General features: G+C 39.1%; 1 protein-coding gene across 4 annotated transcripts in view; it reads left to right on the top strand.

The window, feature by feature from the left end:
- PTPN13 (protein tyrosine phosphatase, non-receptor type 13) overlaps positions 1-20,143 on the top strand; it is an 87,133-nt gene that overhangs the window by 33,868 nt on the left and 33,122 nt on the right. For all 4 annotated transcript variants that reach the window (XM_017744184.1, XM_017744183.1, XM_017744181.1 and 1 more), the window contains 10 exons: positions 5,311-5,406; positions 7,054-7,153; positions 13,499-13,718; positions 14,662-14,736; positions 14,846-15,020; positions 15,231-15,384; positions 15,519-15,657; positions 16,088-16,240; positions 17,582-17,764; positions 18,768-18,930. In XM_017744184.1, the coding sequence (XP_017599673.1) occupies positions 5,311-5,406; positions 7,054-7,153; positions 13,499-13,718; positions 14,662-14,736; positions 14,846-15,020; positions 15,231-15,384; positions 15,519-15,657; positions 16,088-16,240; positions 17,582-17,764; positions 18,768-18,930 (1,458 nt within the window). The remainder of the gene's footprint in view (positions 1-5,310; positions 5,407-7,053; positions 7,154-13,498; positions 13,719-14,661; positions 14,737-14,845; positions 15,021-15,230; positions 15,385-15,518; positions 15,658-16,087; positions 16,241-17,581; positions 17,765-18,767; positions 18,931-20,143) is intronic.

Here is a 20,143-nt window from a genome sequence, read left to right as displayed (position 1 = left end):
GAGGCAGTAATATTCTGTATTTTTAGAGAAGGATCTCTTCCCCCTAAGTCTTCTTCCATGTGTTTATCTCATGAAACTGTTCTCATTAACTACCTTGAAGACTCATTTGGACCCCATTTATAAAATTTCCATGTTATGATGGCTAGGAAGGTTGCAGTTGAAGGTTGCAGTTAAATGTTGCAGTTAGGGATACTGTAAATATCTGGGTTTTAAACCCTCTCTTAGTTTGAAGTTGCATTTTTGAATAAGGGAAAATTTCTGCAGGTAATCAGGCAGCTGTTGGTAGCAAATTTATCCCAGCAGATTAAGCCCCAGAGATTTGATTTTGGGAGCTTCTGTAGAAGTGGGTTAAATGGGGGGGGAAGGAATAGTTGCTTTACAAACCTAGCTCTGTGAATTCATTGAAGTGCTCATACTTCCTTTTTCTCTTGAATTGTGTGTTCTGGGTTTCTGAGTTCACTGTAGGCGGTTGGAGTCAGGCACAATGGCACATCTGTTTGCATGTGAAAGCAAAGGAAGGGGCAGTTTGCAAGTCTCCTTGTGATGCAGTGTGATTTAAATTCCTTGCTGGCAAAATAGATTCTCGCGTGGTTGGTCTGTCCAGTAGAACAATATTCTCAAATAATTTTAATGAATCTGAGAGGTAGGATTATGGACCGATACTATTTCGGTTAGAAAACTCCAGCTGTTGATTTTACTGAGACTACAGAAGTTGGCTTTTCAAGGAAAAAGAAAGATATTTGTGGGATATCTGTGAAGTACAAGTACTATGGCACTAGCAGCTATTACTTTGTGCTGAATTACACAGCTTAACATTAGGTAGTAAACCAGCTCTTACAATTGCATAATTGCACAGCATAGTGACATCTGCTTTATCTCATCTATCACGCTTTCAGCAGCTCACACAGTCTGAGATTATCAATTTTTAGTCAATACATTACATTCTCAGTTGGATAAAGTATTTAAATTAAAACAGGCAAACAGCTTTATTGGACAAACTCAGTCTGGACCTGTCTTAGTTTACATACCGTATCCCACATGGCATGATCCAGATCCAGAAAAGAAAGGTCTCTTTCTAAATAGAGCGCTCTTGAGTTCTTACAAGACCCTGGCATTGTTATTGTTGATCTGTCTGTTGTCCTTTCCAGCCTAGCACTAGAGATATGTGTTCTCTGCAGTTTTACAAGGCTGCATTTTTCTCTGTAGATTAGATCCTGCCAGGCCCTCTGCATCATATTGGGCTCCCTAGGGGGTTGCCTGGATGGCTGGTGATTTGGGCTGCATGTGAAATACAGCTTTTTCATGTAGAATATGAGTGGTGGAAATCTTGCAAGTTAAAATGAGCCTGCTCCTCTGGAAGACTGAATGGGTTAGTTTCCTTTGTCAGTTGTTGGATGTGAATCCTTACCAGGAATTTGAACTAGATCTCTATGTCCCTCCTGTTAAACCTATGCTGCTTGGCTGAAGATAATTCAAATTTTCTTAGATGAAAAGAGGAAAAGAAAAGGAAGAGTAAATATGAGTCTAACCTATAGATTAAACTCATGGGAAAGAAGTGAGTCCCAGCCTCTACTGAAGGACAGTTAATGTGTTTTAAGTGGTATTATAGTACCACTCTCCTGTAATAGACACCCACCAGCAAACTTCAAAGGGCCAACAAGAGCTCTCTCCCTGTCATGAAACTGTTGGTTTAGTTCTGCTGCCTTCTCTGTGCAGCCAGAAATCATTCTGTAATGATGTGTATTTGAAAACCTGTGTATCTGATGTGACTCGTGTTCAGAATAACGAAATTCCAAGCTGAATGTGGTTCTCAGATTTCTGTTGAAGTTGGCTGAGATGAGGCTCTCTGTAAGAGACTTGTCTGGGCTTGCGCGTCTCACCTTGCGTAAATAGCGTGTTTTGTTATTTTATGCTGCGTGAGGTGCCTGGAAGGTTGTGCTCTGCTGGCTTTGATAGGGAGTTTGAGCAAGCACTGCTGCAGCACAGAGACAGATTCTTCAACTTGTAATGCATCATCTACCTTTGCATCATGGAGCTACCATATGTTAGCTTAGCTTATTAGTACAAGTTTTATGTATCCATTTTAGTTACAAACTCTTAAAACGTGCTTAAACTCAGGTTGATTTTTCTATTAAGGAATGAAGTAGTTCAAAGTGTTCTGGGAAGAAACTGGAATCTAAAACCCTGAGATGTTAAGGAGAGTAACTGATACAATTATTTTTGCTACGATGTGTTTGGTGTTTTATAGAATAAATCAATTCTGAAGTCTTTCTTCGGTCACCAAACATTTTTTTAAAAATGAACAGAAAAAACCTCAAGAAACCAAGGCTGTTCAGAATTCCCAGGGAAGAATGTAAATATGGGAGATAAGTTGTTTTATTGTTGTCTTTAGCTTTTGTTGCATTTTTCAGCTCCTTCCCAGCCAGCCAGACTAGAAGTTTGTCATTATTTTTGAAACTTCTGTGTGAAAAACTAAACTTTAATTTGATCCCAGAACTGGGACTTTGTGACCTTTGGAAGCCAATTCTTAATTAGAAGCTTAGCTTGGACACGATCCAAGTGCCTTCTTTGAAGTTAAATCCTAATATGATATGTTAGAATTGAGGAGAACTTGCTGGAGGAGAGGAGAGAGCCTAAATTATTTGGATGACTATGGGAGCTTTATAGATAGAATAGTCTCAATATTTACATTTTAACTGAGTATTTGCAGGTCTGCAGTGCATATTCCATCTGTGCCCCAGAAAAGAAGGCACTTGGTTAAGACAGGGTGCAGTGCTGGGGGGATGTGTAAGGGATGTACACAGACATTTATGTAGACCAGCAGAGAACTGGAAGGCAGTTGCCAAAGAGAGGGTGCTCCAGCAGCAATCAGTTCCACATCTGTATATATTTACTCTAAACTGAGTAAAATGAATACAAATCTAGAGGATTTACGTGGAATTTCAGGATGTAGCTTCTTAAGTGCCTTTAAACTTTGCCTGGTAGTCATCGGTGCAGCCCTGCGTGGAAAGGTTGTTCAGGGCCTCCAGCAGATGAGAGGAATACCTTTGCTTGTGTTCTTGGGTTAAAGTTGTACAGTCTTGATTAGGGAGAAGGATGTGGCAAGACAGGAGTGTGGTCCTGTCTCCAGCTCTACTTGTGCATAGGTTTGAGCCTTGTTGGGCCTTGTGTGGGGGTCGGTGACAACACTGAGATAAAGTGTGTGGAAATCTTGCTTTTTGTTTCTGGGCTCATGGACTTCTTGGCCTACAGGATGGCACCAGCTCCTGCTAAGAGGAGAGTCAGGAGAAGTCAAACACCCTGCAGAGTCCCGTATCATGCCACCACCTACAAACACTTGTCTTGTGGTTTAACTGCATATTTCTGTTTTACCACGTTTGGGGTTTTTTTCAAAATTTAATGTCTCAAAGAACCAGAATGGAGCCATAATTTGTGTGCAAATTGAGAAGCCCAGGCTGCTGACTAAGTGGAAAAAAATAAGTCTGTTTAAAATCTCATGTCATATTTTATTGTTCCCTCTCCATCATCTTGCTTCAAAGTCAGTTCAGCAGACTTGAAAAACCTACAGCTAATAAAACTACTGGGAAACAAGAGGTCTGGTTTTAGTTAAACATTTCAGTACTGTAGCTCCAGTGTCATGTTTGGATTGATGCCTCACTTAAGGGCTGGGAGCATTTTAAAAAGACATCTCCAAAAGCTACCCACTGAATTTGGTTTTTATTTCCCATGGTAGGCAAGTAATTGCTAGACTGGGGGCAGATTCGTTTGTTGTAAAATCCACAACGTTGAAAGTAGCCATTGTGAAAGATTGAAACAACCTCACTGCTCCCACACAGCCCCAGTGGATTCTTTTCATCTTGCTGTAGGTCCACACTGCTCCTTTCTGAGAGTAGTGTGAAATGTTCTTTGGATTAATTGGGTTTTATCCTGCTAAACTGTGCAGCTGGGATGGGCTGGTGAGCCCTGGTGGTTTCATGAGTTGATTTGCAGCTTTGCTTACCTTTCCCAGTTTTTTAAAAGTTCCCTGCACAGCCCAAGTGAGCTGGGTAGAAATGGGAAAAATACTGGCTTTTAAAGAGGAAGGTTTTGGGAACAGATAGTCCAAAGTGAACATGAACTAGTCTTTAGTTCATGGACTACTGCATTATCTTACCTCTTATTGTGCTTTTTTCCTATTTGGAATTTTTCCTACTTCTGTAGGAAGTCTAAATGAGAAGTGTTGTTGACTAACCTGTCCTCTGACCTAATAGAAGTTATGCAGCAGGTTTAATGTTCCCTCAGAGTTTTTCACTAGCCATTGTGTTTTCAGGAAGTTGGAACTCCTTTTTTCAGCCTCTGGACGTATCTGCTCATGTGTTCCCCATTTTGTATTCTTGCATTGCCTATTCCTTGCTCTAGTGACTGGCACTTGTTTTTGCAGCAATTGCATGTGTTTTTTCCGTATCGCTGCTTTTGTTTTCAAAAACATTAACTATAGTCAGACCAGAAACAGCCTTCTGCAAATAAGGACACCTGAGATTTTTTCTCTCACTTTGACAGTGAAGCATTGGTATTCCCAAGATGTAGAGACTTTTTTTGTGTGTGTTCTGCTTCTGTGCACATTCTGTGGGTGGTTGTTGGCTTGTGCTTAGGAAAGTTCTGGGAGATGGTTGCAAATGTCAAGTACATACCCGCTTCTGTGGAGTCTTTTGCTCCAGTATGTTATTTACATAATCCCCTGAGAGTCGAAACTGAGACTGCTGCATTGATTTCTCATCACATCAATTTAACTGTTCTGGTTAATTAAATATCCTCTAGGGGCTTACTAATTGATCATTAATCATATTTTGTGGATGTCAGAGATGAGCTGAATTATAATTTTCCAGTGCTTGCTTCGTCTCTGTGGATATTTTTCTTTTTGTGTTGTAAAGGAACCAGGAACCGCGTTCTGGTGATTGCTTTTTACATGCAAGAGGTGCACACCAAATGTTTGCACCTGTTTTGTTTGCAGGAGGGATCTGTTCTTGTCTTGTGTCTCATTGGGGTTTTTTAAATACTAGTTTTAACTTGGAATTGATGTTGAGAGAAGTTCAGAGGAGGTGGCTGTGTTAGGAGAGCCAAGAGGGTCCAGGCTGACCACAGAACACTCAGGCCATGGGAACAGAATGGGACTGCACAGCATCCCCTGGGTGTTTGCTTTTAGACTCCATAGCCACAGACAGGCATTTTAGAATGGTTTGAAAATATTTCAAAAAATTTCAAATGTTTGGTTTTGATTTTTACATTGTGACTGTTGCTTTCCTCTTCTGATACCTTGATTTCAACTTTCAGAGCCTTTGAGAAGGTACAAGTCTTATCACAGCGACGTTTATAGTACTTCGAGTGAAAGTCCATCTGTTATTTCTTCAGAACCAGATTTCAGGCAAGGTAAGACCTATGTTTTAAAACCAACCAAACAAACTAACAAAAACCCACAGAAACAAAAAACCTAAAGAAAAAAGTTCAAGATAAAAACCAGATCCCAAAAGTCTTCAGTGGGAGTCTTCATAATTGCCCTGATACAAGGTTGTAAGATGATGAAATGACAACATCGTCTACAGATCAGCATAGTTGGCAGTTTGTTCAGAGAAGAGTTTGACATTTAGCACTCTGGAAGGGAACTTGGTAGGAAAAGCTGGAAATAGTTAACTTTTTCCTAGAAGTGGGGTTTTTTTAAATAACATGCCGCAAAAAAATGATGGAGTTGTTGTTAGTGCACAGTAACAGTGTATTACAAAAGCTTTATATGGGACCTCCATGGTATAATTGTGTCGATGGGTTTTACTATGAGGGTTAAGTGGCTTATAATTTATATGCCAGGGATTTCAGTGTAATGCAGAAGTACTGCATAATACCAGCTGTTTGTATGATAAATTTAAGTAATTTCTATTAAATCAACGGCTTGGAAAAGCAGGAGATGGTACAAAGGATGGTACAAAGATTATTCTTCTGCCGAATCATTGTAAAAAATGGAGACAAATCGTTTGGTGAAAATTAGGGAAGAAAATAATAGTTAGGAAGCTGGAGTATACCTGCACCATGTGTATTCTGCATGCACAGTGTTCCGGCCCAGCCTCCATGTACTTGCTGCTCTCTCAACCTTCTTTGTCATTGTCTGTCCTTGTGCTTACTGATCCAGAAGCCTGAGGAGCAGTAACAAGTATTGAGGCTCCTGTAATTTCTCTTTGCTTGCTTGCAATTTGGAACAGACTGTTTAAGTGTTCCAGTCCAAAGTCAACAACTCCTAAGTTTGTACAGGCAAGATAGAGCTGCCTTCTGCCTTCTAGTAGTAGTATATCTGGGCTTAATGAAATGGCTGTCAGAAAGAACTGTTTCTAAATCAGTGTGGCTATAATGTGTTCTACAAGAGCTCTACTGTCAGCTCTCTTTGCTGAGGGTACAGGAAGAGGGGGAAGTGTAATGGTTTGCAAAATCAAGCGTGAAGTGTAGCATCTCAGGTGCTACTACAGGAAGATCTCCCAGCAAAAACTGTAATTTTACAAAGAGAATCACAGGTTAATATATTGCCAAAAGGAAAAAAACCCAATTATAAATTATAATGAGGAGTCAGATTCCAGGGATAATGATTAGAACTTCAGATACTGCTTTCTTAACTCCTTTCTTGTGTACTGCATACTTAACTAGCTGCTCTCTTTCTGGTCTGGAGTGGTTTTGTATGATGTCTCTGCCATGTGTTTGTCTCAACTCATGGCTGACAAGAAATGTGTTGCCTTGGGAAGGTGTCTGTGCAATTGTGTGGGTTTTTATTGTGATTTCTTTTAGGCCTTCCTTAGTATTCTTCTTCAAAGGACTATCAGCTATTTTTGTTGGGGTAAACCTTTGAGATAGCTCTGAAAACTGAAATCAGCTTCATAACATTAATTTGTTTGATACTGTAATGCCATTGTGCAGAACACATGAATTCGATTCCTTCTGAGTAATCTCATATGACTGATAAATCCTCGAGTTTTAGATGGGATTACTCTGTGGGCTTTGTTGCCCAGTCAGGTATTAATTTGTCTTTTGGTTTGCTAGTGAGAAGAAATGAAGGTTTCAAGAGAGATGATGCCGGTGGTGTGTTATCAGGTGCTGATGATATCTCCACATCAAGTCAAGCTAATTCTCAGAGAACAAGGTAAACCCTTTGAAAACAATGTATCTTGGAGTGCTTTTTCTTCATCAAAGAATGTATTCTAAATCTGCAGGTGAAGATTTTCACTCCCATCCCAGCCTCTGATTAAGGTTATAAAAAGGCAAGTAATACTTGAATGAAAGTTATAGTTATCTTATATTATTGCATTCTGAATCAACAGTCTCATGATACACTGTGATGCAGAGGTAAGTTGGGAGTCCAAATTCAATTCCCATGTTTAATGGAGACTGGGTTGAACTCTATCAAGTTGTTGTAACTGTCAGAAGGTCAAGGGCTATGTTCTGCTTGGAAGTATTTAATTATTTTTTAATTGTACTTTTCTAAAATAAATATTTCAAATTGCTGATATTAATACAGATTTATTTGTGGGTTTTTTTCTTTTAATAAGGAAATGGAAGCATGCTTATTTCCTTGAAATAAGTCAAAAGCCATATATTTGGTTTGGTTATTTTGGCAAACTCTTAGTTCATGTTTTTGTGTTTGGATTAATTTTTTTTTAATACCTCATCACTTATTAAGCAGGCCAATTCAGTAACAGTTTATGCTTTTTGAAAATTACTTTTCTGTGCAGTGTATTCTAGTATTGTACCTGTTTGAGTTCCATTTATTCAAATGCCATTCATCAATACAGCTTTAAAAAGTAGGTTCTTCTTTGAACATCACTTTCATACAGCATCTTTCTATGGCAGAAGCGTATCTTGCCATACCTGTTACATTTTGAGAACGGTTCCACTCTAAAATTTTGAAAAATTTTATTGGCATTGACCTTCTGGATTTAAAATTTTCTTCCGGTCTCTGCCAGATACCTAATCACCTTGGGATATTTTATCAAAATGTAGATAATTTTTGTAACGAGGCGGAAAAATAAAGGCAGATCTCTTTCTCCCCTATTCCCTCACCACTTCATAACAACAAAGCCTTCTCTTGGCATCTTTTTGCTTTGTATGCCATAGAGCAGGAGAAATATTGCTGCTGTGCTCGATATTCTAGGATATTGATATATTTTCAGCGTAAGTTGGAGGGCAATCCTCCTCTGTCCTATTAAAGAAACTTGGAGGTGTGTGGAGATTGGGACTGTGCTGGGTGATGTGACACTGCTGGTGAATGTGTCCTCCACATTCACTTAATGCAAAGGGTGATATGCAGTTAATGGGGCTTAGAGCCATTCTTTGAACATGGAGATGAAAATAAGTGAGTGTCTTCTACTTGCACTATATTGTGTGCCAAAAATGGATCTGGGTAAAGCAAGGTCTCAAATGAACTGTATCTCAGTGCAGGTGAGCAAGAGAAGAGATCCTTGGAAGTCGTACAGCTTTTGGTTACCTGGTTTGATGAATTGGTTTCCTTACTACCTGCACTTTGCCTGACAAATGCAGAGTCATCTAGAAACCTATACATTGGCATTTCTTGCAGGGAAGAAGTAGTTAGATGCAGCTCGACTGAGTCCACATGGGGCTTTTTTTGTCAGGAATATGATATCTATCTGTGTAATGCTGCATGTGTTAGTGGTGTCCAAGCAGTCATGGGAATCCAGCCCATCTTCACATAGGAAGAGGATTTTGGCTAATATGTGTGTTTATAGCAGACTTCTAAAGGGGAGGGTTACTGGTTTATAATCCATGTAACCCTGTTCAAGAACTGTAAATTTTTACTTTGCGTTTCATGCTGTTTTAGCAGCACACTAAAATGGCAAAGCAGATTATTGCCAATGTTTGTACAGAATCAATATATAGCTTTCTTAACTTATTTGCCTTTTTTTTTTTTTCATTGTGTTGAAAACTGCTAAGTCAACCTTCATTCTGCTTTGCCTTGAACCCAGGAAATTGCCCATTCAGCGCTGTTGCTGTGCTTCCAAATAAACCGGCAGCAATTTGCGGATGCTGATAGAGAACTTTTGTTTCTATTTACAAAGTATTTCAGAAACAGAAAGTAGTATGTGGTATGTAAATGAGTCACATTGTAAATGAGTCATTGTTGTAAATGAATCGGGCCTATTATGCAAGTGAAAATGCTGAGGTAAAGCAGTACATAGTTTCTCATGGTTTGTTTCACATTATTTTATATTACTCTGTTAAGACTGGTACCTTTAATGGACATAATTTGTATATGTGTGAAATCTAGAAGGAAAATATGTTTTGCAAGCACAGCACAGACTTACCTGTTGTGCTTAGCAATGGAATGAATTTCACATGTATGTAAGTATACAGCCTTATCTTAAGGCTTAGTACTTCTTTTAATCTCCTGTATCCTTGACCCCCTCTCTGTGGTTTTGCTAAAAGATACCACTCTGTACTTGCACAAAAATGTCGTGGTAGGGTACCACAGATAATTATTTACTGTTTTTCATAATTGCTCACCCATTTTCCTAAGGTAAACAAGTTTGGCTTTTTTTATTAATCTAACTACCAGGCAGTACGTATATCCAAGATGAAAAAATAAGGCTGCCACATAGTTTCACTAGCTTTTTTTGCAGAGCTTCTGAGAAACAGAACAGCAGCCACAAGCAGAACTCAGTCCTGTAGTCATACTTTGATTATACCTCTGTTAGTAATATGAGCTGAATAGAAAACAGCTGTCTTACTATGTCTTACTGTAGCAGCTCCTAAAACATTCCGATGCTAACAAGTGTAAAAGGAATTCCATCCCAGATGGTAGTTAGTTAAGTGGGGGATTTCTAAGAAAGTAACTTAGTATCTTCATCCAGGACATTGCATGTTGCTGTAAAACATCCGTGTACCAACAAACCATGGCTTTTATAGCTTCAGAAACCTCAGGTCTCAAAGTAAAACAAGTGATAACAAGTAGTTCCAAGGAGCAGGATCTCAGAGTTTACATGCTTTGGCTGGCCATTTGATTGATTCCAGGATCTGGGGAAGTATATGCAACTTAATCCATTACTTAAATTCCATCAGCGCTTGGGAGCATGTTTCAGTGTCTCTCTTGTGTTCAAGAGATACCACCTGTACTTCAATACATATTCATTTTACTGCTCCTGTAACATATTTTTAGAGCCAGTCTGTTTAATTATACATGAATTATCCTTATAAAACTGAGTTGTAAATCTACTAGGAGAATCTGGATTTGAGGGAGGTTTCTTTTAAAAGAAGCAACAAAGCTGTTCAGAGTTATCAGAAGGTGCAGCTTGTGCTGTTTGGGTGGGCTGACCTGATCTTAAATTAGCAGAAGCCATAGACATTCAGTATTACCCTTCTTGTGGTCTGTGACTGTTGTTATCCTTTAAGCTTCTTGGAATGCATTCCTTGTGGCAATGGCTTGTGTCTTGTTTCCTCTCTGCTTCTTGTGTTCCTTATTTTTTTCCTTTTTTTCTTTTGTTTTCTTTTTCTTCCTTTACTATTTCTTCCTTTTTCTCTCTAGGAGCAGCAGCTGACATGGATCTCTTCCTTCTGTTGTCTTTTCCTTCCAGTAGATTTCATTTTCATATCCTTCCTACTTTACCAAAAGGCATCCATCTTTCTCAGTCTACTCCTGACCTTCCCACTGCACTTATCATTAGAGAATGCCTACCTGCTTCCCTTCTTCCAACTTCCTTCTCTGATCCAATACCTGCTAATTTCTTGGTAAGTACCCCAGGTGAAGAGAGAATTCACTTCCCTTTTTTCAGAAGCATCAGCTTTCCAGGTTCCTGCTCCCCTACCATCTGCAGGTTAATAAGCAGTTGTGAGATTCTGGTTTGCAGTCAGACACTGATGAAAATACAGAGTAGCAGCCAAGTACTTGTCTGATGAAGCACCACACAAAACACACTTCCGTGATGCTATCTGTTAGGAATGTAATTTAGATTTTATTTTTTAATTTTTTTTTGTTTTTATAACAACACTTGCATATTCAGAACTTCACGAATGAGCTCTCCCGTATAGGTCAACAGTATTTCCTTTTCTGTAGGAGAGATGCATTCCTTGTCTTGGAACCTAAAGACTGAATCATGTTGCTCCCCATAAAAAACAGGCAGTCTGACCATGCCAGAGTTAATTTAACTGACCCAGGATGCTGAAACATGCAGATTTATGCTTGGTGATAGTGCTTATGTACTAAGTTAGGAAATTTTTTAAACCCTTAGGTTTTTGAGCTTCCTCCACGGACATCCCACACCCACTCCAGTTTTCAGAGAAATTAATATGCATCAACAGAGATGATAAAACAAGCCTAATGACAAAGAACTTCTCATTGCTTCTGTGCTGTATGTTTTTTAAAAGGCAAGATATTTTTTTGCACTTGGTGTTTTCACAGCAGCAAGTTTTTCAATAGAGCCAGTTGCAACATGTCTTTTTCATATGTCTTTGATAATTCATAGATATTTATGTTCAGAAAGTGTTTGGTTTTGTTTTATTTCAGAGCCCATCCTTAGACCTTGATCTGAAGGGCACTTGTGGGTGTATTTAACTTAGGGCTTTGTCAATATTCCCATATATGTTAATCCTAACAAGTTTCCTCATGGTGAAAAGCTAAGCACATGCACATGTGTTGACAGGTCTGAGGCCTTTTCTCATTTCTTTGTCATTTTAGGTGCACATTATTCAGTCTATTGTAGATAAAAGCAGAGGAGGGAGAAGGGAAAAAATGCTATGAAAGCCCTGCACAGGGGAAAGGATAATGGACTTATATTAATACCTTTGTTCTGTAACTACTCTGTGTCTGCCCTGAAATTCCATTTGAGGAACTTCAGCATTGTATGTAACTCTTATTTTAGTGCTGGATTTGGATCCAGTGACACTTAAGTATTAGGAGACTGTGATGCACTGTTCATAACATTGGTATTCATTAGTAGCTTCGTAAAAAGATGAAAATAAAATTTGAAATCACATCCACCAATTTAGCATAGACAACTGTACTGTCTTGGACAGGTGCATTTTTCTCTTAGTTTATTAACAGATTTGTCACTCATCAAACATGTCTTTAGGTTCTCCTAGGAAGTAGGTTTATAAACTTAATGTATTTTTAAAAAGCCTGTATATTACCTTACTACAAAGGGCCGTGTGTCACTGTCAGTGCAGGATTACTCTATATTTATCCATACTTTTAAACATGACTGCAATGATACACAGGCTTCTAAACATTTTCTTTGCCTTTTCATGTTTTTACTCAGTTTAGGTGGTGTGCTAAACATTCAGTTTAGAATTGCCAAAAATTGTTTTTTGTGCTTGAAAGCTACCTTAGTTTCCCCTGTTCATTTTTGTTTAAAAGTTGCCTCTGTATAATTATATTAGTTGCTTTTTCTTGTTTTTGAATTTCTACAGAAGGCTTGATTGGTTTATGTTTAGTTTGGGGTTTGAAGGTGTTCATTTGTAATCATAGGACAGAGGGAAGGGGAGTGGAAGTTGGTTTTACTTTTCTTGGATTTCTCAATTCTTCACATTTCCTAACCATATTTTTATTTTTCAAACAAAAAATGGCTTTTGTTCACCCAAGCAAGACATGAATTTCTTTCCTTCCATAGAAAATAAAACTGATAGGATGTTTGAGATCAATACTTGCTGAGAAAAGAAACTGTAGATACTTTGCTGTGGTTTTTTGAAATACTTATGCTTTTTTTTGTTTGTTTTTCCTTATTTTTTCCTTCAGATTATAAATTTAGATTTAATTTAGTTATTGTGATGATTGCATATCAGCCATGCCATTCTTGGGAATTTAAAAAAAAGGAAGCATTTTCAGCAAATAAGATTGTGGAAACATTATTTTTTCCATTAATAATGGAAACATTATTATTACGCAATAGTGTAAGATATTTAGAATAATTTAGTATATAGGATGTTATTACATAGGCATTTTTATGTAAATATTTCAAGCTGTACTACTTCTCAGGAGAAATCAGGGAATAAACATCAGGCCCATGCAAACAGAAAGTGTTGGAGCAATATTTACTTAGAGAAAATGCACTATTATTTCAGTTTTTTCTCTAATGACATGTTTTTGAGCGTGCCTTTTTCGTAGTCCCTGCTTGAACACAGAGATTAAGATATTTGCAAAGCATTAATACTTTTCTTCTTGTGCATCTACTAATTTTGCACTGATTCACTGGGTTTGTAGTGTTGAGTATTTTTTTAGACTGCAGCTGAGCCTTTCTTTTCATATGAATAAATGAGGCAGTTCTACAGGCAGCTGCAGAAACCTGGTGTGTTTGCTTGTTTTCTACTCCACAGTGATGGGTTGCTGCACAGAGGTAACCTCCTGGCTGCTGAATAAATGTGTTTAATGCAGTATTTGATGACTGGTGCTTGTGCTCTGTGTTTCCACTTAGGGATGTGCTTACAGCAGCAGAATGTCTTAGGCATACCTGCTAATCTGCCATCCCCTCTGACTATCCTACAGGCAGCATGAAGCACCATTTGAAGGCAAGCTAATAAGTCAAGAAGTGATGCTGAAGCGTCAGGAAGAAGAAATGGTGCAACTGCAAGCTAGGATGGCTCTGAGGCAGTCCCGGCCTAACCTCTACCCAGGGGATGCAATTAGATCCTCAGTGCTTGACATCACCAGAGACCCACTGAGGGAAATAGCCCTGGAAACAGCCATGACACAAAGAAAACTGAGGGTAATGCCTTGAGCTCAGGTGAACTTGTTTACATTGAAACAGAGCAGTGTCTGGACTGAAACTCTCCTGTGGGATTCATAAATTGGTCCTGTAATAAACAGTCATCAGCAGATTAAATACCAAGTGTGTGGTGTTGGCCTATTTTCACAGGGTAAAACTTCTGAGATTTTGTGGCATTAGTGGCTACAGAGCCTAAAGTGGCATCAAGAGATGCTAAAACAGACAGCAAGGCTTGACAATTGCATCAATTAAACAATATAGCATCCTAACAAAGGTAAGGCGTAGGTTTTCTCCTCTATCCTGTGGTGTTTTCAGCCACTTCATTTGCATTTCTCTTAGTGGAGTGTGGATGTGCCCCACCAGCATCAGAGGTTATTTATTAAATGAACAAGTTTGGAAGGTAAAGAGAGGATTCATTTGGCCCCTAAGTTCACCGGAATCCCTGTGCAAATCCCTGGTGCTTTCCCAGCTGTCTTGGTATGTGGATGAAATATAGAATTACACACAAAGGAGGAGACAAAGGTATATAAGTAAACAGTGTCTGATGTGTAGAATAGACGATGGCTTGATGCCCTCTGCTGCTACTTTCCATGAACTGGATATTTTTTTTTAAGTAAGGACGGGAAAACTTGAAACAAGACTCAGGGACTTGCTGCCCTAATACAGGGTAGTAATTCCTGTCTCTGTCTCCAGTCCGTCACATTAAGATGAGTTACTTTATGTAGGCTTTACCTAACCAGGTTCGTTCTCCTCTCTCTTCCTCCCCCCAGCCCTTAAGAGGTTTTTGTGAAGATGTTTTGCATATAGTACACAATGGGTAGCAGGCAATGGTAAAATTTTAGCCTTTGATCCCTCTTTTGCATTTTCAGGGCAGGAGTTAACTGTGCCTCAGCCTGTTGTTCCAGCAACACAGTGTTCACTCATACTCTTTTGTGATTTGCAGAATTTCTTTGGCCCAGAGTTTGTGAAAATGACGATTGAGCCATTCATCTCCTTGGATCTACCAAAGTCTATCTTGGTAAGAAAGGGGCTGTTCAGCCATCTGTGGCAGGGGAAGTATGTTAAACCAACAAATGTGTTTTTATCACAAGCGTGAATGTTGACAGATTTCATTTCACAAAATGCAGACTAAGAAAGGCAAGAATGATGACACCAGGCGAAAAGTAAATGTGATGCTTCTGAGCGGGCAGAAGCTGGAGCTGACCTGTGACACCAAAACAATATGTAAAGATGTCTTTGATATGGTCGTTGCCCATATTGGCTTGGTGGAGCATCACTTCTTTGGATTGGCTACTTTAAGAGGTAAGAATAACTACTAAATTATTTCTTCTGTCCTTATTCAGTATTCCCTTGAAGGAATATTGTTCTTATTAAGTCACTGTTAGTCAATGGAAAACTTGGCTGTTCGGTGCCCAATTTCAGAGTTATAAATCTGGTCATTATCCTCCATCTGGAGCAAATACTTGGTTTTAATGCTTTTACCCATGTCCTTGTCTTTCATGTTTGTGGCAGACAATGAGTTTTTCTTCGTGGATCCTGACATAAAGCTAAGTAAAATAGCTCCAGAAGGATGGAAGGAAGAACCAAAGAAGAAGAACAAGCCTCCTGTCAACTTCACTCTGTTTTTTCGCATAAAGTTTTTTGTGGATGATGTCAGTCTTATACAGTGAGTGTATGAAATTTTTTGTAGCCCCTTAAACCCTAAATTTGTGGACAGCAATGGAGTATTAATCAAATACTGGAGTACCAGAGGTGGTGTGTAAGTTTTTTTCATGGTTTTGTTTTATATTCCTGTTCTAGGCACACGCTGACCTGTCACCAGTACTACCTGCAGCTGCGGAAGGACATCCTAGAAGACAGGATGCACTGCGATGATGAAACAGCCTTATTATTAGCATCCCTAGCTCTCCAAGCTGAGTATGGAGATTACCAGGCAGAGGTACATCATCAATTTCACCTTTGATCTTGTTGAACTGTGATCTTGCTGCTTCATTAAAGACTGGACTGTGATCTGCCACACGTGCTCCACAGCTCTCCTCCAGACTGGAAGCTCAGCTGGTAGCTCCTGGCAGATTTTACTGTGAGCAGGTGTTCCTAAAGTCTAACACAGATAGTTGCAGAATTTAGTTCAAGATCTGGGTGCTAAAGCCTTTTTTTTCAGTGGAAGTAGGGTCAGGCTTGAATATGGAGAAACTGATATGAAATAAGCTGTGGGTCATGATGGGGATTGTGATTCCCTTCCCTTACTCAAATCTTACGATCCTCTGAGTTATAATGTATAGTTGTTTGTAAAAACAAATGTTTGTGCTTCAGTCGTGCTCATAGGGCAGTATATGGAGGAGCCATCACAAGAATATTTCGTGTTGCAGGTGCACGGCTTGTCCTATTTCAGACTAGAACATTATGTCCCAGCAAGAGTGATGGAGAAGCTGGATCTATCCTACATCAAGGAGGAGCTGCCAAAACTGCACAGCACTTATGTGGGTGCCTCTGAAAAAGAGACAGAATTAGAATTTCTGAAGGTAAGTGGGCAGCAATTGGCTTCCTTCATCTGTGACTGGAGAATTCCCTTGTTGGAATATGGGTGCATGAACTTCAAGTGAAAGCACAGTATAACAACTCAGGGTCTGAGTAACACTGAAAGGAAGAAAGCTGAAAAGATTTTGTCCAAAAGACACATCATAACAAACAAAAAGAAATTGTAACCAATGGGAAGTTCTCTCACTTTTTTTCAATCACTAGTCTTAAGCCAGCTAAAAGCAACTATTGATCCTTGTGTTTGCTCTAAAGGAAGCTCTGTTTATGAGGCAGCACACTCTGTATTCCCCATGTCTTTTGTGCTTTCTGTAGAGGGGAAAAAACCCATAAATTACAAAAAATTTTGTTACAGCTAATGCTGTGTGTGGCACTTGGTATGAAGCAAGCCAGAAGCACTGCCAAGGAGAATTTCTTGTGCAGGTTCTATGTAAGATGATAGGAAAGCCATTATCCTCAGATATATTTGGATTATTCTAAAAGGACCCATTGAGAAATCTAATTATGGTGTTTGCTCGTGGGATAATAGTCAGGTTGTGCCTTGATCAAAATGAGTTCAGAGGGTGAAGGACTGCTGTTGAAACACCAAATAACCATTACACTGTAATTCCACAGGCACAGTGTGTAGTTCCACCATCTCCTTGAGTATGTGATGGAAGAGGCACTCAGCTGACTTTATCCATTCTTAGTCTATTGCTCATTTTACAGAAGTATTCTTGGAACTTAATCACAGAGAACAAAGTAGGGGACATGATCCTAGCTAAAACCTAGCCTGGCTGGGGATCTGGTGGGGGCAGCAGTTAGATTCCTGTGGTTGATTCATTACATCAGTCCCTTACACCAGTACTGAAGAGACAACAGGGATTAATAACTGGGAGTGCAAAGTGAGTGCAACTGCATATGATGCCTTAATATGATCACAGAATCGCAGTGTTAATTTGATTTTGCGTTTAAAAAATGTGTTAATAACTAGTGCATCTGTCTAGGTACAGTTTCTTGCTAACAACTGCTTTGTGCAAGTTTGATTTACTCACACATGTTCTCTGTTTGTGCTTTCCCTGCTTGATTTTAATAAACATTGGGTTCATTTGCTGCAGTTTGGCAGGTCAAAAGTACTACCAAGTCTTAAAACCCTGAGCTGATGTGTGTCTGTCATAATGGCTGTAAACTATAAGTAAATGGAATCAGCAGGCAGAGAGGGTTATTTTTGCAAAAATCCATACATTTATATCCATACATTAAATGAAAACTTTTATACAGTGGTGTGAAAAACTTGTGATGGCCTTAACTTCATACTCATAGAAGTTTCATTGCATTGGTTGGTACAGTTGTGCCAGAGGCTCACAGAATATGGGGTTCACCTTCATCACGTGCTGCCTGAGAAGAGATCCCAAACAGGCATCCTTCTGGGAGTGTGCTGCAAAGGAGTTGTCATTTTTGAAGTTCATAATGGTGCCCGTACACCTGTACTGCGCTTCCCATGGAGAGAGACAAAGAAAATATCCTTTAGTGTAAGTTGGTCTCTTTTCCTCTGTGTGTACACACCTCTATCTGTGTCTTCAGTTACTGTGAGTTTTGTGTTGGTCGTTTTTGCAAATTAAGCTGCTGTTTTACAGCATAATCTGACTGTGTTTTGTGTAGCTGTTGTATTATGGGATTGAAATAGGAGTTTTCATGTTTTAAAGGTTTCATTTTTTTCCTTCGCTTGCATGGACAAGGATGGTGAAGGAGCAGCAGACTGAGAGTCCTGCATTAGAGGACTGGGTACAGGCAAATGCCAGTACTCAGTATGACTAGGAGATGCACCTGTGTTGCTTTCAAGTTCTATTTCCAAGGGTAGTTAAGTTAAATGATAATAGATAACAGGCTGACACTTGATCTGGACAATACCAGCCAACTTAAGTGGGTTGAACTGTAAGAACTGTAATCTGGTGATCATGTGACAGTTTTTAATGAGTCATTGAGCTTCAAATGCTAACCTTTATAAAGGCATTGAAAACAGCACTTCTAATTCTGTCTGATACCTTATTGAAAAGCTACAGCCTATTTCATCTGTGAGATGGTTTCCGCTAGAATTGATAAATTGAAGTTTAAAAATCACTAAAAAGATAAGTTCAACACCTGGAACATTAACTGATACATTTGGTAATTAGATCAGCTTTTAGTTATTTTTTTCTTAAATGGCAGCATCCCTTGTGACTTCCTCAGGGGTCTTTGAAAGCCCCATCCTGCAAAATGTAATAGTTCTGATTGTCATTACTGAGCACTGACAGTAACAGAGACGGATTAAATAATAATAATGCGCCTTCTCATCTAGCCCAGGAGTAGCTTTAAAGAACTACTTTGTAAATCTCAAATTACTTTTGACTCCTATTTTAACGGAAACCTCTCCCATCAGTGCATTTTGCTTCAGGAAAGTTTGAATGCTGTAACTGTGCACAAGCAAATAACAGAATTCTTTGTAGGCTAAAAGAAATAATTTGTCTTCAACTTTCTTCTTTCTCCATCGTGTAGAAGAAGAAAATAACTCTGCAGAACACATCAGATGGCATCAAGCATGCCTTTCAGACTGACAATAGTAAGACTTGCCAGTACCTTTTGCATCTCTGCTCTTCCCAGCATAAGTTCCAGCTACAGATGAGAACCAGGCAGAGCAACCAAGACACTCAGGACATTGGTAAGGACTGTGATGCTGTGTTAGTTTTTAATAGCAATCTAGATGTCTTTTTGTAAGGAGAAAAACTGAACTGGAGCTTCAGTAATTCTGCTGAGTGCTGTGTATGTGTAGATCTACATTTGGATGGTTTATACTGTGAAGAGACTACTAGCTAAGCTTGTTTAGATTTTTTTTAAGGGGTGAGAAAGGAGTTGGGAGAACACAGAAAAGCTGGCACACAGCAGCTCCTCTAAACTAAAAGGAATCTAAAAATAGGTCACTAATAGTACTTCCCCCTTTAATTAAAGGCTTTTGACTTTTTTTCATAAATAAATTGAAGATATTTCAATAGCAGGATTTTTATCTGTTGCTTAATGTGAAAGGGATTGGTTTGATAATGTGGAATTACAGCTAGAATGGTGTGCTCATGGGAGTGCAAGTAAATAAGGAGCATTCCATGGTGCTGTATCTCTCAGGTGTGGGTACAGCTGTCTTTATTCCACTTAATGTTGGGTGGACCTGGTAAGGAACAACACCAAGAATCAGTTTCCTTCATAATTCCCATTTCCTTCATGGATAATAGAAAATGTAAAGGCATTCTTTTTAGATAGCAAATGTTAACTGGATATTAATCGTTGAAAAAATCCCTCTGTACTACTAATTTATTCACTATTTGGAGCAGAGCTCACTTGGCTGGCTGGCCTTCAGCATGGTCTGGAAGTGCTGTTTTGGTCAATCTGCCTTCTCACGCTTTCTTTGTTCCCTGTTATCTGTCTGCATTCCAGCTGCTGTTAATCCAGACTTCCACTAGTGTAGCTGGGATGGAGTTTGACCCCATTGCTGTGGATATTGTGATCTCTAATTTAAAAAAAAAAACCGAACAGTAGGAGTGGGAAAAGGCATGTAGCAACTATCCAGCCTTTTTTCTGTTCTGTTGAGCTCAGCCAACTTCAGGCAAAGAAACAGGACCAAGAGACTTGAAGCCTTTGTACTATTCTCTGATTTAGAGTTTGCTTGTCCTGAATTGCAAAGAAAAGCAATACAGGAAAGGATTTCTTGGCTTGGCAAACTTGGTTGCTCTTGACAGATGGATTATGTGTTTTGCTGTGGGAGTCTGGAAAACAATAGTTTGCTTCTGTGCAGTACAGATCACTTGGAAATCAGAGGTCCCAGATTCCACCAGTCACTCATAATCAGAAGCAAACAAATAGGCATTATGGTTAATTCCACCACA

This window comes from Corvus brachyrhynchos, unplaced genomic scaffold, assembly GCF_000691975.1.
Source record: "Corvus brachyrhynchos isolate BGI_N302 unplaced genomic scaffold, ASM69197v1 scaffold229, whole genome shotgun sequence".
In the NCBI taxonomy this organism is placed as follows: Eukaryota; Metazoa; Chordata; class Aves; order Passeriformes; family Corvidae; genus Corvus; species Corvus brachyrhynchos.
The sequence above is the reverse complement of the archived record's forward strand: the minus strand, read 5'-3'. Positions and strand labels throughout refer to the sequence as shown.